Raw genomic sequence first — 22560 nt, forward strand, 5'->3', positions numbered from 1 at the left:
CCATCCGGGTCTCCCACAGGGTGACGGGACCCAACCGCTTGAGCCATCACCTGCCGCCTCTTTGAGTACATTAGCAGGAAGCTGGAATGGCGAGCGGGGTCAGGACGCACTCCCAGGATGCCGTGTTCCGGGTGGGGTCAGGACGCACTCCCAGGAGGCCGTGTTCCGGGTGGGGTCAGGACGCACTCCCAGGAGGCCGTGTTCCGGGTGGGGTCAGGACGCACTCCCAGGAGGCCGTGTTCCGGGTGGGGTCAGGACGCACTCCCAGGAGGCCGTGTTCCGGGTGGGGTCAGGACGCACTCCCAGGAGGCCGTGTTCCGGGTGGGATCAGGACGCACTCCCAGGAGGCCGTGTTCCGGGTGGGGTCAGGACGCACTCCCAGGATGTGATGCTCTGAGAGGGGTCAATCTGAACGGCTGCATCAAATGCCTGCCCCTTTCCGGGTCGTTTTCCAAGTCCTTGCTGGGTGCCGTCCCCTGAGCTGGCTGGGAGCAGCAGCCGGGCCTCCCCCGGAAGAGGAGCTACAGGTGCGCAGACCCTGTCATCTCCCGCGTGGGTTCCAGCGCTGACCGTCCATCTCGGGTCGCCCCAGCCCTGCTGTCTGAGCGGAGCCTCTGACACACAGACCCCACCTCTCACAGACCTCGGGTGAGCTGCTGCGGCAACACCGGCCTCCCAGACTGTAGTGCTGCTTTCAGTACCGGTGACTCCACTTCTGATCCAGCTTCCTGCGGGTGAGCCTGGGCGGCTGCCAGCCGCATGGAAGACCAGGTTGGAGTTCCTGGCTCCTGGCTCCTGGCTCCAGTTTGTGCCAGTTCTGGCTGTTGTGGCTATTTGGGGAGTGAACCAGCAGACTGCAGATCTTTCTCTCTCCCCCCCAACTCCTTGGTCACCCTCACTCCCCGCCCCCTGCCCCCGCCACCCTGGTCACTCATAAATAAATGAATCTGTAAGAAAAGACCTCCGGGACTTCCTGTCCCCACAGGATGCAGGCAGAGCTCTTCAGCGGGGGCGCCAGGCCCTGGGGTACCCCAGCACTCCTTGTTTGGCCCCCTTTCCTGCCGTGGCCCACCATAGCACAGGGAAGCCCCGCCCGCCCTGCAGCCCCTCCGCCAGCGTGGCGGGCCCATCCGAATGCCTTTCCTGGGCTCCCCCTCCCCGACAAGCCCTCCCCGCGCTCCCCCTCCCCGGCAGAGCTGCTTCCTCACTGTCCTTTCCCACTTCGGGGTCTTGGTGCAGCGTCTGTGACCACCAGGTGCGCACTGCCTGGTAATTACTTGTTTAGCCACCTGGGCACCTGCTGGGCTCTCAGTTCCATTTGTGTTCGGATCACGTAGCTCGATGCCTGCGATTCGTAGGTGCTGGACAAATCGTGGTCGGGAGGAACCCGGGTGGGTTTCTGGGGTGGTCTGTCAGGGGCCCTCGTCCTCCTGGGGAGCCCTGAGTCCCATTTCTCCCAGCACAGCTGGTGGTCCTGGAGACGTCATCCCCCACCCTGGCCTGGCTGCTGTAAACCCTTTGGGTGTCAAGGGGTTGGCAGAACGCACTGGGAAGCCACCTGCAGAGGAGACAGGGACGTGGGCCTGGGCCCTGAGAAGTGAGCAGGCTTGGTGAGGGCATAGGGCTGCCCCCTGCCCTGTTCCTGCAGGCCCCACGCTTCGGTGTCTTCGAGCGGCTGGAACTGAATCCCACAGACTGGGTGGCTTAGGCAGTGAGCATTTGTCGCTCAGAGTTCTGGGCCTGGGAGTGCAGGGGCAGGGTGTGGCAGCACATGGCAGGGTGTGGCAGGCGTGGCAGCACGTGGCAGGGCGTGGCAGGCGTGGCTGCTCCTGAGCCTCTCCCTGGCTTCCAACTCGATCATCCCCCAGTCTCTGTGTCCTCTTGCAAGGTCACTACCCATGTGACACCATTTGACCTTTTCCCAAGGCTCTGTCTCGCTCTCCCTCCAAGTGCAGGCCCATGCTGAAATACTGGGGGCTGGACTTCAGCCTAGGAATTTGGGGGAGAGGGTGTGCACTCCGGCACATTCTACTCCCTCCCTAGCCTCAGATGTGGGTACCCAGGGATCTGGCTGTGCTGCCCGTGAGCTTGAACCCTGTGCCCAGGGCCTGAGCACTGCAGGGGGAAGTGTGGATTCTATCCAAGCCTCAGACATCTCTGCTGAGATGCTAATGAATGACTCAGAGGCGGGAGGAACGGTGTCAGGTTGAGAAAGGAGGCAGGTATGAGCAGAGGTATTTAAAGCCCAGAAAGTAGGAATAACCTTGAGATCCGTGGGGTTGGACAGAACGGTGTAGACAGCAGTGTGCCCAGGGCGTAGTCCAGGCTGCATTGCTCAGGGACCCACGCTGTGCAGGTCTGAATGTGCGGCTAAGAGGCAGGGCCCCCCCCACCCCCCACCCCCGCTTCTGGGCATGCTTGGCTTTGCCTTCACTGTGCCTTTGTGCCCACCTGCTGCCGGTGGGGGCCTGCTCCACCTGCCTTTCCTGGGTGACCAGGGAGGTGGCTGAGGTTGGAGAGACAGCAGGGGCTGTCACCAAGGGGGGCCAACGCCAAGGTGGATCGAGGCGTCCCCAGAGCACTTGTCAAAGAGTTAAGGAAGCCCAGCGGACTTGTTAGCTTTTTTTGTTTTGTTTTAAAAGTTTACTATTTATTCGAAAGGCAGAGTTGCAGAGAGAGAGAGGGACAGAGAGAGAAGAAGCGCACTTCTGCTGGTTCATTCCCTGAAGCCAGGAGCCAGGAGCTTCCTCCAGGTCTCCCACGTGGGTGGTGGGGTCCCAAGCACTTGGGCCATCTTCCTCTACTTTCCCAGGTGCATTCACAGGGAGGTGGATCAGAAGTGGAGCGGCTGGGGCTCAACCTGGCGCCCGTATGGGATGCTGGAGTTGTGGGCGGTGGCTTAACCTGCTGTACACAGCGCCTGTCCCAACTTGCTAGCTTTTGTCACTTGGGATAGTCTGGGTGGTGGCGGGGCAGAGCACATGGACTCTGAATGAAGCCGCTTCCAATCCTAGCCGAGTACAAGGCGTGGCTTCCGTGACCCTCGGCCTCCTCTTCTGCAGAACGGGATCATTACAGTGTCGACCAGCCTTGTGTGGGGGATTCGGTGAGGTCGTGTGTGTGTGTGTGTGTGTTATGCTCAGTGCTCGGCGGGTCGTGGATGTCATTGGCCACGAGCAGGGGTCCCGAGCCCAGGCCGAGTTGAATCCTTTCTGCTGTGCCGCTGGCTCCACGGGTGGCCACTGCCACGCAGGGGAGCCGGGTCACGTGGCAGCAGGAGGCCGAGGCGCAATTAGATTTCCACCACCTCCCACAGAGCAAGGGCGGCGGTCGTGGTCCCCCTGGCTTTCTTAGGGCCTCGCCAAGGCAGAATGCTAGGTGTCATGAGACAGGCAGTGGCACCAATTAAAATGAGTGAGCACCTGGCGTGCCGGTTGGAGGCTCGTCCCTGAGACGCACAGCCTCGGCGCCTGCATGGGGGGATCCTGTCTGTTGCCCAGGCCCCCCGCCGTGAAATGCGCTCTCTCCCCCTCCGCACGCCACAAGCTGTCGAGCCCCACTGGCAGCCGCGGCAGCTGGGTGCACGCCTGCTGCTCCGCGCTCTCCCGATCGCCTCTGGAGGTCTAAGTTCACGTCTGCTCCGAGAGCGCGCTGTGAGCTGGGACAGTCAGCAGCCCAGCCTCCACCCGGGAGGGCTGCGTGGCTCAGGGCAGGGGGGAGACCTGCCCTCTTCAAGGGCGGCACCCTTGCAACATTGCTCCCAAGACGGCCCCCATCCCTCCTTCTTGCCCCAGGAGTCCATGGGCAGCTGCCCATTCTTATCCTTGGCTGGATTCCCTGGCCTGGCCATATTCCGATTCTGCCACCCTGTAGGTGGCGGCTTAACCCGCTGTGCCACAGCCCCGACTTTGAACTGGGTTCTTAATAAGGCCTGTTATACTCATCAGAGCTCCATACCTGGCCCTCCCTCTGAGTGATAAAAATAGCAGAACTGGTGGTGTTGCACTGTAAGATTGGGGTTGGATCATCCCAGAGAAGCTGGGGAACACAGCAAAGAGAAATCAGACCCCACGGCATCCATTTCACCTCTGTGAACGTCATGGCCAGATACTCATCGGGCCACGTTTTCCCTTGTGGTGGTTGGAGCAAGAAAATTTGTGCCGGCCGGCGCCGCGGCTCACTAGGCTAATCCTCCGCCTGCGGCGCCAGCACACCGGGTTCTAGTCCCGGTCGGGGCACTGGATTCTGTCCCAGTTGCTCCTCTTCCAGTCCAGCTCTCTGCTGTGGCCCGGGAAGGCAGTGGAGGATGGCCCAAGTGCTTGGGCCCTGTACCCCATGGGAGACCAGGAGAAGCACCTGGCTCCTGGCTTCGGATTGGCGCAGTGCGCCTGCCGTAGCAGCCATTTGGGGGGTGAACCAACAGAAGGAAGACCTTTCTCTCTGTCTCTCTCTCTCTCACTGTCTAACTCTGCCTGTCAAAAATAAAATTTGTGCTGCGTAGCAGGAGTCAAGATTTAGGAATGGGGGCTGGTCTTGTGGCTCAGTGGTGAAGTCACAGCTTGTGACACCAGCGTCCCACATGGGAGGTGCCAGTTCAAGTCCCAGCTGCTCTGCTTCCGATCCGGCTCCCTGCTAATGGCCTGGAAAAAGCAGTAGAAGGTGACCCGACTGTTTGGGCCCCTGCCACCCACATGGGAGACCCTGATGAAATTCCAGGCTCCTGGTTTCAGCCTGGCCCAGCCCTGGCCATTGCAGGTATTTGGGGGGAGTGAACCAGTAGATGAAACAGCTCTCCCTCCCTCTCCCTCCCTCTCCCCCTCTCCCCCTCTCCCTCTCTCCCCCTCTCCTCCTCTCCTTCTTTCTTCTTCTCCCTCCCTCCCTCCTTCTCTTTCTCCCTCTAAAAAAAAATCATTGAAACCAGGGAAGGATACAGGAGGACAAGCTTGGAGCAGGGCTGTGGAGGCCTTGGAAGGCCGGCTGGGACTGTGGAATGGCCCGGCCCCCAAAGCTGTGGGTTCCAGGTGGCGGCTGAGCCCACACTGGGGTTTTCCTGGAGGATGTCCAGGCCTGGGCTGGACAGCTGGATTGGGGCCAGGGGAGCTGGTGGTGCCTTTTGTCCCAGGACCTCCTGTGCTTGTTGGTTTTTCCTGGAGGGACTGGCCACATTGTACAGTACCCCTCCTCCTCTCCCAGGCACCCACGAGGCTCAGGTTCAGAGGAAGTGACCTCGAGCGTGAGACTCAGGCATTCAGCCGTCCTGGAGCCGGTGGGGGCTCTGCACTCCTGGGAGGGTGGCTGCCCCTTGGTGCCGGCCGGGCGTTGTCAGGTGGGGCCCCAGGCCTGCACCACATTGTTCATGTGCTCTTTTATGTTGCCTTTATTTATTTATTTATTTATTTTTGCCAGGCAGAGTTAGACAGTGAGAGAGAGAGAGAGAGAGAGAGAGAGAGAAAGGTCTTCCTTCCGTTGGTTCACCCCACAAATGGCCGCTACAGCCGGCGCGCTGCACTGATCCAAAGCCGGGAGCCAGGTGCTTCTCCTGGTCTCCCTTGTGGGTGCAGTGCCCAATCACCTGGGCCATCCTCCACTGCACTCCCGGGCCACAGCAGAGAGATGGCCTGGAAGAGGGGCAACCGGGACAGAATCCGGCGCCCCGACCGGGACTAGAACCTGGGGTGCCGGCGCCACAGGCAGAGGATTAGCCTAGTGAGCCGCGGCCGGCCGCCTTTATTTTATTTGAAAGGCAGGGACTGAGAGACCCAACATCTGATTTGCTCTCTGCCTGCCTACTCAATCAGGGTTGTGCCCAGCTGAAGCCAGGAGCCCGGAACGCTACCTGGGTCTCCCATGTGGGTGGCAGGAACCTAAGCACTTGAGCCGTCAAGGGTGCCGTAGCAGGAAGCTGGATCGGCAGTGGAGTGGCTGGGACTCGAGCTCAGGGACTCCAACAACAACTCAGTTGTCCCAAGCTGTGACTGCGCCACTGCGCCACGTGCCCGCCCCGTGAACCTGCACTTTTCCTCTGAAGTCCGAGTTTAAGTATCGGCAGCTGGTTCCTAGGTCTTAGACGCAGCCAGCAGAGGACGATGCGGTCAGCAGGCCGCCACTTTACGCTCTGACTTAGAGCAGTCGGCTCCTGCCTTCCGTGCACAGCAAACTGCTTCCAAGGAAGGAAATCGGTGCACGCCCTGCGGTGAGCTGTGTGGCCCCGGGTTCTCTTCCCCCTGGGGTGGTGTCCGTGGCCAGGAGAGCTGGCCCGGCGGCTTCCTCCTTGCCTCCAGGTGTGTTGCCCAAAGAAAGACCAGGCTGTTGGTGCTGCAGGGTGGAGGAGTCAGCCAGGCCGGCAGGCGAGGGTGAGCGGGCAGCCAGGTGGATTGAGAAGAAAGTAACAGTGTAATAGCCACTCTCTCGTCTTTGTATATTACCTCCTTGTCATCAGCTGCAAAACTAGGGCTTCTCAATGGCTGGCACACGCGTGTTTCTGTAGGACTCGGAGCACCTGCTGTGGCGCTGACGAGAAACGTGCGGGAGCAGGACTCCCCGTGTGGTTGCCAGCGAGACGCATCAGTGGATAACAGGCCATTTTGTGGTGTCTTTCAGAGTGCGGAGGGGGTGAGGGAAGGTTGGGTTGGGGTGGGACAGGGAAGTGGGAGTGGCTTCCTGCTGGGGCAGGAGGAGGTGGAGTAGTGGGCGTGTCCTGAGGGTTCCAGAAAGGGGATTAAGCTGAGTGTGCTGTCTTCAAAGAGATGAGGAGCAGGAAGTAAAAAATTGTCCCGAAGGAAAGCTCGAGGTGGGGCTACAGGGCCACCACCCAGGACGCCCGCATCTGAGATCCGAGTGCCTCGTTCGGTCCCGGCTCCTCCGCTTCCGATCCAGCTTCCTGCTAATTCATCTCCTGAGGGGCGGCAGCTGATGGCCCGAGTCCTTGGGTTTCTGCCACTCACGCGGGAGGCCCGGATTGAGCCGGCCCCAGCTGTTGTGGGCATTTGGGGAGTGAGCCAGCCAGTCAGTCTCTGTCTCTCAAATAAAATGAAAATAAACAAATTAAAAATGTTAAAAGAGCAGGGCAGGAAGCAGAGGTGGAGAAGCTTTGGAGAGGGTGGGTGGATATGGGTGGGACCCAACCCTTTGGGGGTCTCCTTGTCCCTACTGCAGGGCCGTGCTGAGCAGTGAGGCCTTCATCCCGGGGTGGTGGGGAAGCCTGAAGTGCTTTCAGCAGGGGGTCGCGGTCACATCGCCGTGGGGGACAAGAGCAGGTGGCACGGTGGAGGCCCACATGGGGCCGCCGTTGTCTGGTCCAAGCAGTGTTTTAAGGGTGGCGGGAGCAGGCGGGTGTTAGACTTGGTCTCAGCTGGAGCTGTGGAGCCCTGTCCTCCAGCCTCCCTGGTTTCTCACCTTTGTTGCCTGTCGGCAGCCCCGGAAGTGAACTCTGTAGCCGAGGCTGTGAAGCCCCCCTGGGGAAAGCAGCAGATCAGCTCTGGACCTGTGTGCTTTAGGGGCAGGTGGAGGCGGGATGCTGAGGAGAGGGACGGAACACCCGGGCCGGGGCGGGCAGGTAGGGGGCGGAGCTAGGCCTGGCAGAGGGAAGCGCAGGTGTGAGCCTGTGGGGCAGGGCCAGAGGTGCATGCTAGGGGGATGGATGGGAGCATGCGCCCTGGGTCAGACCTGCTGAGTTTGAATCCAGCTCTGCCACCTGTTGCTGGTCCTTGGGCAGGCGGTGTGAGCTCCCCAAGCGCCCCCGAGCTGGGAGAGTACCGGTACCAGTACTGTTCTGCAGTTCTAACCATCGGCACAGTGCCTGGCTTATACCCTGCTGCACATTTGGTGGGCACTGTGGACAGGGCCTGGGCGTCAGAGCAGGTGGATCTGCTTTAATGGAGAGCCTGGGATGCCGACGGCAAGAGCCGCTAAGTGTCTTTGGGCCAGAAGGGGACGTGATGACACAGTGTCCTTGTCCTAACCTCCTGCCGGCTCTGGGTGCTGTCTGCAGCCACCCTGTCCCTGGGATGGGCCAGCCCTGAGCAGGGGTGACTGCTCCCTGCAGTGACGGTCACAGGTTTGGCACCTCCCCCGGGGCCAGAACCAGGCTGGGCCTTATGCGTTTGTACAGGCTCGGTGTGGCCCCGCCTCCTCGGAGGCGCTCAGGAGTTGTCTGGGTGGTGTTGAGCTGGGGGTCGTTTTTCAGGTCCCTGGCCCAGCAGCATCTGCACGGGGGGTGGGGGGGTCGGGGGGGGGCGTAATTCGTGGGCACCAAGCAGGGTGGGTGTGATGAGGACGTTTGGCTGTGCCCTCGCCCCACCCTCCCTCTCCCACCACACTCTTCCCAGTCCCAGCACGCCAAGGGTCAGGCAGGACCTCCGCGTGCCAGGGCAGCCCTCAGGTTTGAACGGCCTGGCTTCTGGCTGTTTCCGGCAGGGCAGACACAGCCTGATCTCAGGTGGTCAGGAGGGTCTCAGTCTGCGTAGCCAGACGGCCTCGCTGGGGACGCAGGCGCAGAGCGCAGCGCACAGGCCGCTTACTGTGTGGTCAAGCACTTTCCCTTTATCTCCTTTTAAAGTTGATTGATTTATTTGAAAGACAGCATGCCGGAGAAGATGAGAGAGATCTTCCAGCCACTGGTTCACTCCCCAAATGCCTGCAAAGGCCAAAGCTGGGAAAGGCTGGAGCCAGGAACTCCATCCGGGTCTCCCACGTTGCTGGCAGGGACCCAAGTCTTGGAGCCACCGCCTGCTGCCTTCCAGGGTGCGCATCAGCAGGAAGCTGGGTGAGAAGTGGGGCAAGGCTCGGTCCTCGGCGCTCGGTAAGGAACGCAGCGGCCTAACCCGCTGTGCCGTACGTAACGCCTGCCCCGGTTGCACATTATCAGGATGCTAGCATAGTAAGTGGGGCCGGGATTTGAACCCGGGCACTCTGATGCGGGACGTGGGCATCCCAGGCAGCGTCGTAACCGCTGTGCCGCACACATGTGGAGCACGTGCAGGTGGTTCCCGTGAGGGCTCTGGGGATGCCACCGCCTCCCCTCCAGCAGCTTCGAGTCTGAGTGTCCTTCCTGCCCCCTCCAATGACAGAGTCTTCCCAGGGCCACTCCTGCTGCTCTTGGTGGAGACAGCGAGCCCTGCCGACTTGCACAGGACGTGTGCAGTGAGGGGGCAGACGCTTTAACCTAACAGCATCACAGATGTGCATGTTGAGGTTTTGAGAGAAGAGTGATGTGCACAGGCTGTGGGGCTCATTCGTGCAGCAACTGTGGGTCACCGCAGGCCAGACAGATGCCGGGCAGGTGCAGGAGAGTCGGGGCGGGGAGGTCTGTAACCACAGAGCTCTGCTGCTTCTGTTTCCTGGCCTTGCTCAGAGGGAAACGTGTCTCTGCCCAGGCGCTCGGGGCCTTGGACGTCTCATTAGGGTAATCAAGGACGCAGTACCCTTAGACCTCCTGGCTCGGAGGGGGTAGACCAGTTCTCCAAGGGCGTGCACGCGCCTTGAAGAGCAAGGGCTGTGATCCGGCCACCCTGCTCAGCAGCAGCCTCTGCACTTGACCTTGCCAGGCGGGAAGTCGCACTCCTGCCTGCTGGCCTCCACCTCTCACTACACCCCGGGGTCAGAACCAGTCATCAAAAGTCTCAAGACACGGGGTTGCTCACCGACGCTCATTTATTTAGTAAGAGCAGGCGTTGGGCGCAGTGCTTGGCATGCCCACGTCCCGTAGCGGGCTGCCTGGGTCCCAGTCCTAGCTCTGCTTCCGATTTGAGCTTCTTGCTGATGCACACCCTGGGGGGCTGCAGCCATGGCTCAAGTACTTGGGGCCCTGCCCCCCCACCCCACGTGGGGGGCCTGGATTGAGTTCTGGGCTCCTGGCTTCGGCCCGGCCCCCGCCAGCTGTTGCAGGTTTTTCGGGGAGTGAACCAGTAGATCGCAGGTCTCTGTGTTTCTAATAAATGAGCATTAAAACAAGAAGCACATCATCGCGTTTATGTCCTCGTTCAAACCTTCCACGGCCGCACATCCCCGGGAGCTGCAGGAAGTCCCTTCTGCTGCTGAGCTCTTCCTGCTGCGGCCTCTGGAGCTGCAGCCTTTGTCCCCTTCCTCCAGGGAGCCTTCCGGGGCCTCCCCACCCCTCCCCGGCAGGTTAGGGCAGTGGCCTCTCTGTTCTGTGCTCCCCACTGTGCAAGCCCCCACCCTCCCCAGCACCTGTGCGTGATGGACTGGTAGAAACAGGTTCTGCTTCTGACTGGGGGGGGGGGGTCCCCAGGGTTATCAGGATGTGGAGTCTTGGTGACCCCTCAGGACACAGGTGGGAAGGCAGAGCTGGCGAGGGCCACCATACGAGTCACAGCCCTGCGTTCATCCAGCGTGGAGCTGGCGTTTGTAACTCGACTCCCGTACAGCTGAGGCTTCACTGACCTGTGTTTGTCTTTTCTTCTGTCTTGCGTCTCTGTGATGTCCATTTGGCGAGGCCGGGTGGGACGGAGCTGGGAGGCAGGGGGCCCACGCCCTGTGCTGTCTGAGCAGGTGGCGGTTGTCTGGGGTGCTGATGTGTTACACAACTCCCCCTGTTTCCGGCAGTACAAGTTTTGCAGAGGCAGGGACCAGGTCTTTTGTACATATAACCCAGACATTTAATAAATAGACATGAAATGACATGCAGTGAGTCATCAGGCCCCAGAAACACACAGGATCCCCAGGGATGCTGACTGTCAAGCTTAGCCAGCGCCTGGAGCCATCTGGGGTCACGGGAGTGTCATTCCCACGTGACCAGATCAGAAATAGCCCGTGCAGGGCATGGCCCTGCTTCCCCTACGAGCGGCGAGCAGCCTACTCTTTGGACGTCTCCGTCTCTGCTTCCAGCATTTGCTGCTCTCTCGGAGCGCGCACTTGTCCCATAATTGCTGTCTCAGCCTGGGGGGAGCTCACTCCCTGCCTCGTCTCGCATCTGAGAACACCCCCCAACCCTCGCAGCCCGCCCGTCTCTCTTTAATCTCTTTCTGTTACATTGGTATTTCATTTTATTTTTCGTGTTCTCTTAGCCCTTGCAGAGAATTAGCTCGGGCAGAGCGGCCGCGCTCGGAGCCGGCTAATGGCCTGGCGCCGCTCCAAGCTGCCGGCTGCGCTGGCTTTCACTTGTGGGTGGTCGCGGGCAAGCGTGCTCGCTTCTCTCTGTGACTCTCCAGGGTCCCCTCTTGTCGCGGGCTCGACTGTTCACTCTTGGCTGGCCCGCCTGGTTGTCGCCATCCTGTTTGTTATGCACACCCTGGAGCCAGTCTGGTCACCTCACCAGGGCCGGCTTTTATTAGCACCAAAGTCCACTCGGCTCCCAGGCCAGTTGGCCCATTCGGCTTTGTTGCTGTGTTCCTCTGGGAGGACAGTGGCCGTCCTGCGGTGTGTGGATGCTGGCGGTCTGGTGACGGGTGTGGTCAGGGCGAATCTCAGGCTGGATGAGTGTGTGTGGGTGGTGGGGAGGGGCATGGATTGTTGACGCTCTGCTCTCACGGTTCTTCAGGCTTGGCTGCTCGGTCTCCCGTGAAGAACGGGCCTGAGTTTCTAGTGTCGTCTCTGGGTAGGCGAGTGACCTTGAACGAGAAGCTAAGCTTGTTTTCTTCATCTGTCAGATGGGGATAAGAATGTATACAGTCAGGTTGATGTAAAGATGAACCGGCAGTGGGCACTCGGCCCTGCGGGGAATAAGATGCCACTCGTGGTGCCTGCATCCCGTATCCAGGTGCGCGGGTTCGAGTCCTGGCTCTGCTTTCAATCCCAGCTTCCTGCACTGTGCTCCCTGGGAGGCAGCAGGTCGTGGCTCCAGGACTTGGGCCCCTGCCACCCCTGTGGGAGACCTGGATTGAGTTCCAGGCTCCTGGCTTCAGCCTGGCCCAGCCCGGGTTGTTGCAAGCATTTGGGGAGTGAAGCAGCGGATGGGAGATGTCTGTCTGCTTCTGTCTCTTTATCTCTGCCTTTTGGGGGAAAAAAATTAAGACAAATTTTAAGCATGTAAAAAAAATGAAATAGGAGATTTTATATAACATGTAGCACCAACTCACCGTATGGAAACTAATAGTGAAATATCAGGGTTTCATTTTCATTTCTTTTTTTTTTTTTTAAGATTTATTTTATGTATTTGAAAGGCAGAGTTACAGAGAGAGAGAGGGAGAGACCTCTGATTGATTCCCCAAGTGGCTGCAATGGCTGGAGCTGGGCAGGTTCTAAGTCAGGAGCCAGGAGCTTCTTCCAGGTCTCCCACGTGGGTGCAGGGGCCCAAGGACTTGGGCCATCTTCTACTGCTGTCCCAGGCCACAGCAGAGAGCTGGATCGGAAGAGGAGCAGCCGGGACTTGAACTGGCGCTGATATGGGATGCCGGTGCTGCAGGCAGCCAGCGGCCTTACCCGCTACACCAGTACCTGCCCCCCGGGGTTTCGTTTTCAACACAGTAGCAATGTTGCCCTCTTTTGAGAACTTGAGCCCTTTCCTTCCTTTGGTCCGATTCCCAGCGTCCTCTTAAGGACTGTGTCAGGGTTTTCTGCGAGGACCCCGCAGCAGCAGCTGCCTCCCCTGCCTGCCACCCCCACCGCAGAGCAGGGAGATGTGAAATCAAAACCGCCCCATCCCCTGCACCTTGTTTTCTTTCCCTTTTAGTATTCTTGACTAAAAGTGGCAGCGAGAAAGCTCCCATCTGCTGGTTTCATTCCCATATGCCCACAACAGCCTGGCCTGGGCTGGGGCCAGAGCCAGGCGTGCTGGCTGGGACCAGGTGTGGCAGGGACCCAGTTACTTGACCCATCATCGCTGCCTCCCAGGGTCTGCATTAGCCGGAAGCTGGGGTCAGGAGCCGGAGCCGGGAGTCAAACCCAGGCCCCCCGAGGTGGGATGCAGGTGTCCAGCCAGCTCAGTGCACAGCCTGTGCCTGGGGAGAGAAAAGGAAACTGGGTCAGAAGCAGGGAAGACCAAGCCCAGTGCCTGGCCACCGCCTGCCCAGGGTTCCAGTCCCTGGAGTCGTGGCACACCACCGTCACCAAGCTCCCCCCGTGGCTCAGTGCTCCTCCAGCGGTCACTTCCCTGGCGGCCTCCTCACCCCTTCCTGCTGCTCTCCGGGACAGAGCCACCTGCGGCGACAGCAGCAGCAGCAGCAAACCCAGGTGTCACCCGGAAGCCGTGTCCAGCTGCGCCGGACCTCAGCTCTGTGCCGCGTGGCCGCTGTCAGCTGACTCCTTAGCCCTCATGCAGGTTGAGTGCCGACCACTCGAGGGGGTCCTGAGAGCCCCGGGGCACTGTGGGAATCGCCTTTCATCTCCGTCTGCCCTCTCCCGACCCCCGTTCCGGGCCCTGTGCACTTCCCAATTAGCATTTCTGCTGCTTCCAAGTGAACGCGGGCCAGATGTTCGCACAGGTGCTGTGCTCCTCGCTGGGTGACAGTGGAGCGCGCGTGCCTGCGTGTGTGCGTGAGCGAGCGTGTAAGTGAAGTGGGTGGCCTTTGCGATCGCTTCTCTTAGCATCCACACGGCAGGTGCTCAGCTAATCCTCGAGTGACAGAGTAGCAGGGACGCAAGCCCTTTGTTGCCTGTCCAGGAGACAGGAAGTTCTGAGTGCAGCCTTGGACCTCCAGGGCTGAAAGAGGAGGAGCCATGTCCTTCCTCACCATATCCTCATGACCTCGGACACCTGGCGCACCGTGGGGACGTCTCCAAAGGGGGCCCAGGGTGGCCCCCCTGTCTGCATGTGAGCTCCCATTGGCAGAGATAGAACTGGCGGATTGGCGGTGCAGAATGCTTACGGCTGGGCTGTGGGGGTAACCGGGAGCCCTGACCATGGCTGTGTGTTTTTGAACGATGCACTGGCCTGATTCCTCCACCGTCAGAGCCCAGAGGCTCCTGTGCACCTCCTGCCTGGGGCACACAGCCCAGCCCGCGACTGCAGCCTCCCGGGAGCTGTGCGGTAGAGGTGGGACTCAGGCTGTCTGGTCTCCAACCCCAGCCCAGCTGCTGCTTCCTGCTGTGGCCTCGGACGAGCCACTCAGCCTCACCCAGCTCTTTTAGGCATAGAGGAGTTGGTGAGTGTGAAGGAAGCCCTTAGAAGGGTGTCCAGAGTGTGGGGAGCGCGGGCACTGCCACCACCCCGCCATTTCCCGCTATGACACCCTTGCCTCGGGGGCGTGGCTCTCCCGGTTTCCCCGTGGCCTCTCTGTGCTGTACTCCCCCTTCCTGCTGGGGGAGCCCCCCCCGGGGGGGGGCCCAAGCCATGGTTTGACCTTTTCTTAATGAAACTCCCAGCACTGAGCCTGGTCTGCAGCGGGCGCTGGGTGAATGTCCCCTCCGAGTCAGCCGCGCGTGGTCAGAGGGCAGCCTTTCCAAACCTCACCCTCCCGTGGTCCCTCTGAAAGTGGCGCATGACGCGTCTGGACGTGAGACGCGCTCTTGGGGTCTCGCAACCTCAGAGGCCTTCCTGTGCGTTCCCTCCTATGGCCGGGCTGTGTGCTTGCTCTCCACTGTTTGCCGTGGGCCCCGTGGGTCCCCATCAGGTGGCTGGAAACAGAAATGGAGGGCCTTAGCCTGGCCGCCTCGGATGTGCGGCTGTTTCTAGAACAGTGCTTGACCCCTGGCACTGCGCTGTGGAACCTTCCGTTCCTCCCTTCCTCCTCCTCCAGCTCAAGCCTTTTGCCGGACAGGTTTTGGGCTCGTGGCCAGCGATTCAACCAGGAAGGCGCTGTGCCCATTCTCGCCCTGCTGGCGGTCAGTGCACCTGCCTGGGGCTTTGCCTGGGTCTTCAGCCTTGGCCCACACGCATCCACAGCGTGGGTCTCCCTTTGGTGCCATCTTGCAGCCGATTTTCAGAAAGTTGAGCAGAAGGGACCATGAGCCCTGTGTTCCTTCGGCGCGCTGTCTCGTGCCCGGGTTTTATCTGGGGGCCCCGGAAGAGCCAGCAGCACGCGGAGGCACCGCCCGGAGAACCTCATCAGTGTCACTCGCTTCATCTGCCGCTCCTCCTCCCGCTTTTTCCCATGGAGTGGGGCTCTCGGCGACAACTGGCAAACTGTCGGGCCCCAGCTCGTCATTCTGCTGGGCACGGGCTCCCGGAGGGCTCCCAGTGCTTTGTGGGTAGTTCCATTTGTTTCCGCGGTGCCCGGAGCACGGTTGGCACCGGTCCCGGTCTGTGGGTGAAGAAACTGAGGCTGTGGGGGTTCAGCTCGTGCACTGAGGAAGGGGAGGGGCCACAGTGACCTTGGCAGTCAGGGGCTGCGTTTTATACTGAAGGGGATGCGGGTGTGTGTGTGTGTGTGTGTGTGAGAGAGAGAGAGAGAGAGAGAGAGATGGGGAGGGAGGAGAGGAGGGAGGAGAGGAGGGAGGAGGGGAGGGAGGAGGGGAGGGAGGAGGGGAGGGAGGGAATGGGTTGCTTGCACTTAGGAGAGGAGGCAGGGTAGATCCTGATACGTAGTCCTCGGTATTCACCTGCCCGACAGGAGCCACTCTGGTTTCTCTGAACACAGCTACCTCCCAGGAGGAGCTCATAGCCTTTTCTTTTGTTGTTGTTGTTAATTTGAGAATCAGAGAGACAGAGAGAGTGAGAGAGCTTCTATCTGCCCGTTCACTCCCCCCAGCACCCCAACTGCCAAAGGAGGCTGAAGCCAGGAGCCAGGAACTCCATCCGGGTCTCCCACCTGGGTGACAGGGACCCAAGCGCTTGAGCCATCAGCTGCTGCCTCCCAGGGTCTGCACCAGCAGGAAGCTAGAGTCCGGAGCAGGGGGCCAGGCTTCCCAGCCCCCCCCCCCCCCCCCAGGCCTTTTCTCCAAAGCTACCTCTGTCCGCAGACCCTACACGATGGCCTTGGTGGCTTGCACGGCTCCAGCTGACCCGCCGTGTGCTGGATGGGGGTGGGTGGCGGAAGCCTCGCCTCCCGCCTGCTCCTGCCCTCGGCTCCGCGTGCAGCTTTATGGCGCATATGGAAACTGTTTCTATTTATCCAGCGGTGCCAGGCTGCTGCTGCCTGCTGGGCTCCAGCGAACGAAAACCTCGGGCTCCCCACAGGCTCGTTCCGAGGCTGCACACAGAGCAGCCAGCTGTTTTGCAGGGGGCGTCTGGGCCCAGTGACATCAGCGTGGAGGCAGCGTGGCCATCTGTGCAAACAGGTCATCCCAGTTCGCTGGCCCCATCCCCCCCCCCCCGCCCCCGCCCTGCCGTGCCGGAAACTTCTCCCGTACTTGGAGCCGGGGTTTCTGTTGTGTCGTTGGTCGTTTAATGCCTGCCGATTCAGCGGGTTCTCGCAGTTCCTTCCCTGTTCCTCTGGGTGATTTTACGTTTGCGTTCCTGAGCTGAGTGCCAGGGTCCAAGGAGTATGGTGCAGGGTAGGGGCCACGTCGGGCTTTTGTGGCCAGAGCCTGCCAGCCTAAAGGGCTATGCCTGTGGCAAGCGGAGGCTCCACCCAGGGCCCCAGAAGTGCAGGACAAGCTGTTGCCCTTGGTGGCCACTTTGCTGGAGGCTGGGATGTGGTCTTCCTGGTAGCTAAGAGTGATCCGCTTCCTGTAGCCCTTTGACGCCTGCGTGGAGACGCTCCCTTGCTGTGGGAGCCAGGAAAGGCCAAGGCGAGGGGCAGCCATGGTCCTGGAGGAGGGCGTGGTGGGCCAGCCCCCTGACGGCCCTGTGTCGAGGTCATCCCGGCTCCCCCAGCTGGGCCCTCGCAGTTCGCCTTGGCTCTTGCCTTCCAGCTCTGGGCCAGCACAGTGCCCGAGTCACAGGTCACAGGGCCGGTGCCGACACGGTCTGTGGCACTCACCCACTGGAGAGCACACAGGTCAGGGCTGGCCGAGGGGCAGTGTGATGAGAGCATACCTGGCCGCTCTCTTGGCTGGGACTCCTCTGGGCACAGGGACAAGACACAGGCACCTGTCATTTGGCCCAGGGCTCTGTGGGCAGGAGGAAGCTGGGACAGGGCCCAGGTGACTAAAGCAGGTGGGCACCAGTAGCCGCTGCCCGGGCAGAGGTCCTGGAGCAGATCTGCCGGCCTCAGTGGGGACAAGGGGGCAGGCCCTGTTCTTTGCGCCCAGTGGTGGCCAGTCCGGGCCCCCGAGAGTCCCTGCGCCCCTCACTCCAGCCTTGTGGGAGTTGGTGCTCAGTGTGAAGTGTCCCCACTATTCAGGGGCCGGTCCTCCTGGACAGCACCTGCTGACCGCGCTGTCGCTGGCCTCGGCTGCCCCCTCCGCCCTCTCACTTCCACGTGCCCCTCTGCCCACCTCCTTGCTCATGGGCCTCCATTGTCTATTCCCCTGGGAGCAGCTGAGCCTTTGAGTGGACCGGATTCTGGACCCTGTTCAGAACAGTGCAGCACTGGGACTTGGAGCCTTTCCGCCCCACTTCTCCAATCGGAAGTGAGAAGCGCGGTTAGAGCGGAGTGAGGTGGGGCGGGGAAGGGCTCAGAGCCCCGAGGGGGCGGCTAAGCTGCCTCTGAAAGTGCTTCTGGCCTTGGCCGTGCTGTCCCGTCCTGTCGTCCTGTCCCGTGGGAAGCCTGCAAGTCAAAGGACTGGGTCGGCCCCCGCCCCCCTTTTCCTAACCCCCCAGTGAGCTGTGCGGCCACCCCCCCCCCCCCCCCCGTGCAGCAGGAGGCTATTTGCAGTCACCTGTGGCCACCTTGAAAAGCCCCTAGCACCTGAGTCACCCACAGCTTCTCAGCAGGGTCCCCGCTGGAAAGCCACAAACAAGCTCGGAGCTTTGCTGTGTCAGCCAAGTTCTGTTTCCTGACGGTGGAAGCCGGGAACAGTCCGCCCCGGGAGGGGGCAGTTCTCCTCTCTTTCCTGTTTTTCTTTCTGCTCTTCGGCGAGGTCCTACCCTGGGTGTCCCTGCTGGACCGTCCTCAACAGCACAACCTTTAGAAACCCAAGCAGATCGTGCCGCGTGCCTTCCTCGCCCCACGGGAGCGTGGGGGCCCGGGAGCTTCTCTTTTTGCTTCAGATCCGTCTGTCGGCTGCTTGTCCATCAAACCTGACCTGGCTCTGGGCTTCAGGAACACTGCCAAGAGCGAGACAAACGCCCTGCCCTCCTGGAGCCACCGTTCCAGGAGGGAGACGGACCCCCGAGTGGACACACAGCCGCCCAGTGGTGGCACGAGCCCAGGAGGAAGCAGTGTGCAATGGGAGGGGACGGGGGGCAGTGGTGGGGCTTTTCGGGGGAGGCCCGGGCGGCCGTTTGGGTGAGAAAGCTGGCCCTTTAAAGTTGACGAGGCATAGGGAACAGGAAGAGCCAAGGCCCTTGGGCGGAATGTTCCAGAATACCACGGAGGGCAGGGTGGTGGCAAGGAGGTCGCGGGGCCGGTTCCCCAGCCGTGGCGCAGTCAGTGCAGGAGCCAGAGAGAAGTGGGAGCTTGTGGTCTGGGTGCAGCCGGCTTCCTGGGAGCTGCCCTGGAGGGGATGAGCCCCTAGCCCTCCTGGGCTCCTTCCCTGGGGGTGCATGAGTTCTGCTCAAGGGGGCCGAGGGAAGAAAGCTGTCAGTCACCCTTGGTGCAGCCCGAGCCTCCAGCCGGTGGCAGGAAACAGCGCGTGTGGTGCTTGGATTTGGAGCCCCAGCTGCTGACCCTGTCCGCGGCTGCATGCAGTCACTCAGAAGAGAGCAGCCAGCGATTGGCCCGGGGAGCCCTCGCTGCACCTCTTTAGTGCGGGGTAAGTGGTTGTGTCTGGGGAAAGCTCCAGGCGGGGAGCCCGGTGGGAGATTCTGTTCCCCTCCCCTCCACGGCCCTCATTGCCTCCTCTCTAAATGTGGGCGTTGAGTTAAATGGTCTAGGATTTCGCTCCAGAGCCAACAGGCATCGTGTCTAAGATGGGTGCATAGTGGCGCTTGTCCAGCTGCACGGCAGAGGACCAGACCTCTGCAAAACACACCGCCAACGAACGGCTGGGAGAGGGGATGCCACAGCGAGGCTGCTCCCCGTGAGGGCTTCTCCCATCCTGGCCGGTAGGCACCGTGCGAGGCGCGCGTCTCACGCACAGACCCAGTGCGCGGGTGCCCTGTGCCGGCGCTAGCACGCCCTTCCGAGTACAGCCCTCACGCGCGTGGTCCAGCTCCGTCACTGTCTCAATCTGCGGCCCTGGGGCAAGCTCCCCAACCTCGGTGCCTCTGTTGCATCATCTGTAAACGGAGCCACGGCTGGTGTCTACCTGATGGGCTTGTGGTGAGGACGGAACTATCAGAGACCCGTAAAGTGCTCCAGGGGGTGCTTGGCGCGCAGGGCTTGAGTTGGGGTGGGTTGGGGGTGGAAGTGCTGGCTGTCGTGAATCAGGAGTGGGTGAGGGGCACGTGTGCTGAAGGAGGCGCCGTTGCCCTCCCCAGGCTGTGGAAGGCTTTAGTAACCAGCAAGGTCCCGGCACAGTCAGCCCCCAGGACAGCTCCTGAGTTGGCAGTTGCACCTGAGGCCATCTGCACCCACCTGCCTGCTGGCCCCCCAGGGCTATGCACCTGTAAGCGTGCAGGTGTGCAGGCCGCAAGGGCAGCTGGTCCAGCTCCCCACCCACAGGGTGCACCCCGTCTCTGCTGGAGCATCCTCAGCCAGGGGCAGGGAGCCACATCTGGGGGCCCCATGGAAGGGATGACAGGTGTTCCTGGAGGGCAAGGGCTGTCCGGGTCCTCTCGTCTGCCCAGGGCCCGGCACCTCAGAGCTGCCCTGCACCCAGATGCCCAGATGAACAAGGCACTGACTAGTTAGCACTGTCCCTTTAAGAGTTACTTCAGGGGCTGGCATCGTGGCACTGAGGGTTAAGCTGCTGCTTGCAACGCTGCACCCCATATCCGAGTGTTGGTTCGAGTCCTGGCTGCTCCGCTTCTGATCCAGCTTCCTGCTAACGCATCTGGGAAAGCAGCAGCAGATGGCCCACATGTGGGAGGCCCGGATGCGGTTCTGGGCTCCAGGCTTTGGCCTTGCCTAGATGGTGGCTGTTGTGGCCATTTCGGGGAGTGAACCAGTGGGTGAAAGATCTTTCCCCCACCCCCTCTCCATCACTGCCTTTCAAATAAATAAGTAAATATTTTTTAGAGCAACGCTCTACACTCACAGATCATATTTGGACTAAAATAACGAAGACTTGTGTCCCCAGCCGTAACTGAGCCCAGCGCTGACCGGCTTGTTGGAATCAGTCAAGCTCCCAGCTCCTTGCTGGGCAGCACTGGTTGGTGCACTTGACCTCTGGCCGTGGCTGTCTGCACTCACGTCCTTGTCTCACCCTCTGCAGCAGCCACGCGGCCGCTCTCCTCCCTCAGCTGGCCGTGAGGTCTGTGGCCTTAGGGTGCGTGTCTTGTCTCTGGTGCCCGCTGACTCCAGGGGCCCCAGTGTCCTGTGGTAACCAGCTGCCCTCTGGAGCCGCCTGCTCCAAGCCCACCATCTGGGAGGAAGGAGTCTGGCACAGGACAGTGGACACAGAGAGAGGCAGCAGGGGCCAGGTCCCAAAGGCCCTTCCTGCCACTGCTGGAGCCCTGAAGTCCTTGGTGGGTTCCAGGCGGACTGGCGCTCTGCAGAACTTGCCTGCCGCGAGGTGCCTGCCCCAGGAAGGACCTGCACGGCGAGAGCTGGCCTGGAGGCTCTGCATCTTCCAGGTGAAAGACAGGAGGCCCCCATGGGGACAGGGTCAAGGTGGGCTGGAGAGAGGGGACCCTCCCTGGCCTGACGCCTGACAGGCCATGCGGAATGAGAAGACAGTGGTGAAGGCTGCTGGCTCCGAGCGCTCGTCTTTCCCCTGTCCCAGTGTCCTTGCAGAGGCTGAATGGAGCTCTTGTGTGTGGCTTTGGAGGGGGTTGGTGTTGGGAAAGAGCAACCGCCTGTCACTCAGACACCTAGAGACACCCGGAGGCACCCGGGAAACCGGTGCTGGGGTACAGGTGAGTATATTGGCATGGGGCAGCTGCACCATGGAGCGCTCTGGGGCACCCAGGAGAAAGGCGAGCCACTGAGGATGGCCAGCGCCCTCCCTCCCACCAGAAACCAGAGAGAGAGCATGAGGAAGGGGCAGCGGGGCATTTGCCGGATCCCCGTGTGAGAGGGGCCCTCCTAGGCAGCAGCCGCTAGCCCTGGTAGAGAGCGGTGCCGACGTTGCTACCATCTGTGCCAGCTCGCCGCCATCTGCCCCGCCCCGCAGCACGGTTTGTTTTACCGAGGACCCTGCTCTGCATGTGTGACGGTGTTGCACGGGCACACGAGGAGGTGACTTCCTACGGGGGAGTTAGGCTTGGGCTCCTGCTCCCCTGGCCCACGTGAGCACTGGAGGAGGGGGCTTAGTGCCTTCACATGTGGACCCTGGGACGAGAGCCGGGCGTGCTGCTCTGTCGGCATCGGGCAGAGGAAGGTCAGGTTGTCAAGTTTAATCCATGTCCAGCTGTCCCGCCCCCACTCAGCAACAGCAATGACCTCCTTCGTAGAATGGTTGCGGAATTAAATAGATTCAGAGATGCGAGTTTACAGAAACGTGTCCGTTATCTCTTGCTGTATAACCAGTCACTCCCAAAACAGTGCCCTGAGAGATCACCATCCTGTGCTTCACTCTCTGCGGTTATGGGGGTGCTGGTGGAGGGGGCATCCGTTTGCACAGCTTGACTGGGGCTGGAGAGTCTCTCTGAGCTGGCCTCTCTACATGGCCCGGTTGATGCTGGTTCAAGTGGGCTGAGGCTTGGGCACAGGGGTCTCTTCGGGGACCTCCTCCCAAAGTGGTAGCCAAGTGCCCCAGGAGAATGAGGTAGAAGGATTGTTGTGACCCCAGAAGTCCTGAGCCTCACTTTCTCTGTCCCCTGTTGATCAAAGCAGTGACAAAGACTCACCTGGTTTTAGGGGGAGGAGACTGGGGCAGGTGTGGTACAGCAAGTTAAGTTGCCGCCTGCTGTTGGAGTGCTGTTTTGAGTCCCAGATACTTGGCTTCTGATCCAGCTTTTGGTGAAGGCAGCAGGTGATGGGGCAAGTCCTGGGGCCCCTGCACCCGCGTGGGAGGCCAGGATGGAGTCCTGGGGCCCCTGCCACCCGCGTGGGAGGCCAGGATGGAGTCCTGGGGCCCCTGCACCCGCGTGGGAGGCCAGGATGGAGTCCTGGGGCCCCTGCCACCCGCGTGGGAGGCCAGGATGGAGTCCTGGGGCCCTGCCACCCACGTGGGAGACCAGGATGGAGTCCTGGGGGCCCTGCACCCACGTGGGAGGCCAGGATGGAGTCCTGGGCTACTGGCTCCAGTCTGGCCCAGACCTGGTTGTTGCAGCCATTTGGGGGGTAAATTAGCAATTGGAAGATCTTTCTGTCTCTCCCTCTCTGTCACTCTGCTTCTCAAATAAATAAATGAAAATAAAAGATGTATTATCTGAGAGTCAGAGTGACAGAGAGAGGGAGAAACAGAGAGAAGCATCTTCCATCCACTGGTTCACTCCCCAGATGGCCGCAATGACTGGAGCTAAGCCCATCCAAAGCCAGGAGCCAGGAGCTTCATCTGAGTCGCCCACATGGATGCAAGGGCCCAAGTACTTGGACCATCCTCCACTGCTTTCCCAGGCCATTAGCAGGCAGCTGGATCAGCAGTGGAGCAGCCAGGACTGGAACTCACACCCATATGGGATGCCAGTGCTGC

The 22560-nt window shown here is 61.0% G+C and overlaps 1 protein-coding gene and 2 long non-coding RNA genes across 9 annotated transcripts in view; 1 reads left to right on the forward strand and 2 right to left on the reverse strand.

The window, feature by feature from the left end:
* TPCN1 (two pore segment channel 1) overlaps positions 1-22560 on the forward strand; it is a 58846-nt gene that overhangs the window by 5201 nt on the left and 31085 nt on the right. The window contains exon 1 of one of the 7 annotated variants that reach the window (XM_051826582.3): positions 18202-18633. The exons of the other annotated variants lie outside the window; for them this stretch is intronic. Within the exon in view, the coding sequence (XP_051682542.3) occupies positions 18564-18633 (70 nt within the window). The 5' untranslated portion in view covers positions 18202-18563. Of the gene's footprint in view, positions 1-18201; positions 18634-22560 lie in introns of those variants that run through there. 7 annotated transcript variants of the gene reach the window in all.
* Positions 6398-8135, reverse strand: LOC149119832 (uncharacterized). The gene is made up of 2 exons (XR_016227137.1): positions 7396-8135; positions 6398-7013 (listed from the first exon to the last, which is right to left on the reverse strand). It is a non-coding gene; the product is annotated as an uncharacterized LOC149119832 (long non-coding RNA).
* On the reverse strand, positions 9634-17509 carry LOC138847453 (uncharacterized). The gene is made up of 3 exons (XR_016227136.1): positions 15784-17509; positions 10402-12896; positions 9634-9928 (listed from the first exon to the last, which is right to left on the reverse strand). It is a non-coding gene; the product is annotated as an uncharacterized LOC138847453 (long non-coding RNA).

The sequence above is a fragment of the Oryctolagus cuniculus genome, chromosome 21 (assembly GCF_051225735.1).
Source record: "Oryctolagus cuniculus isolate XC-2025 breed Fujian yellow rabbit chromosome 21, ASM5122573v1, whole genome shotgun sequence".
In the NCBI taxonomy this organism is placed as follows: domain Eukaryota; kingdom Metazoa; phylum Chordata; class Mammalia; order Lagomorpha; family Leporidae; genus Oryctolagus; species Oryctolagus cuniculus.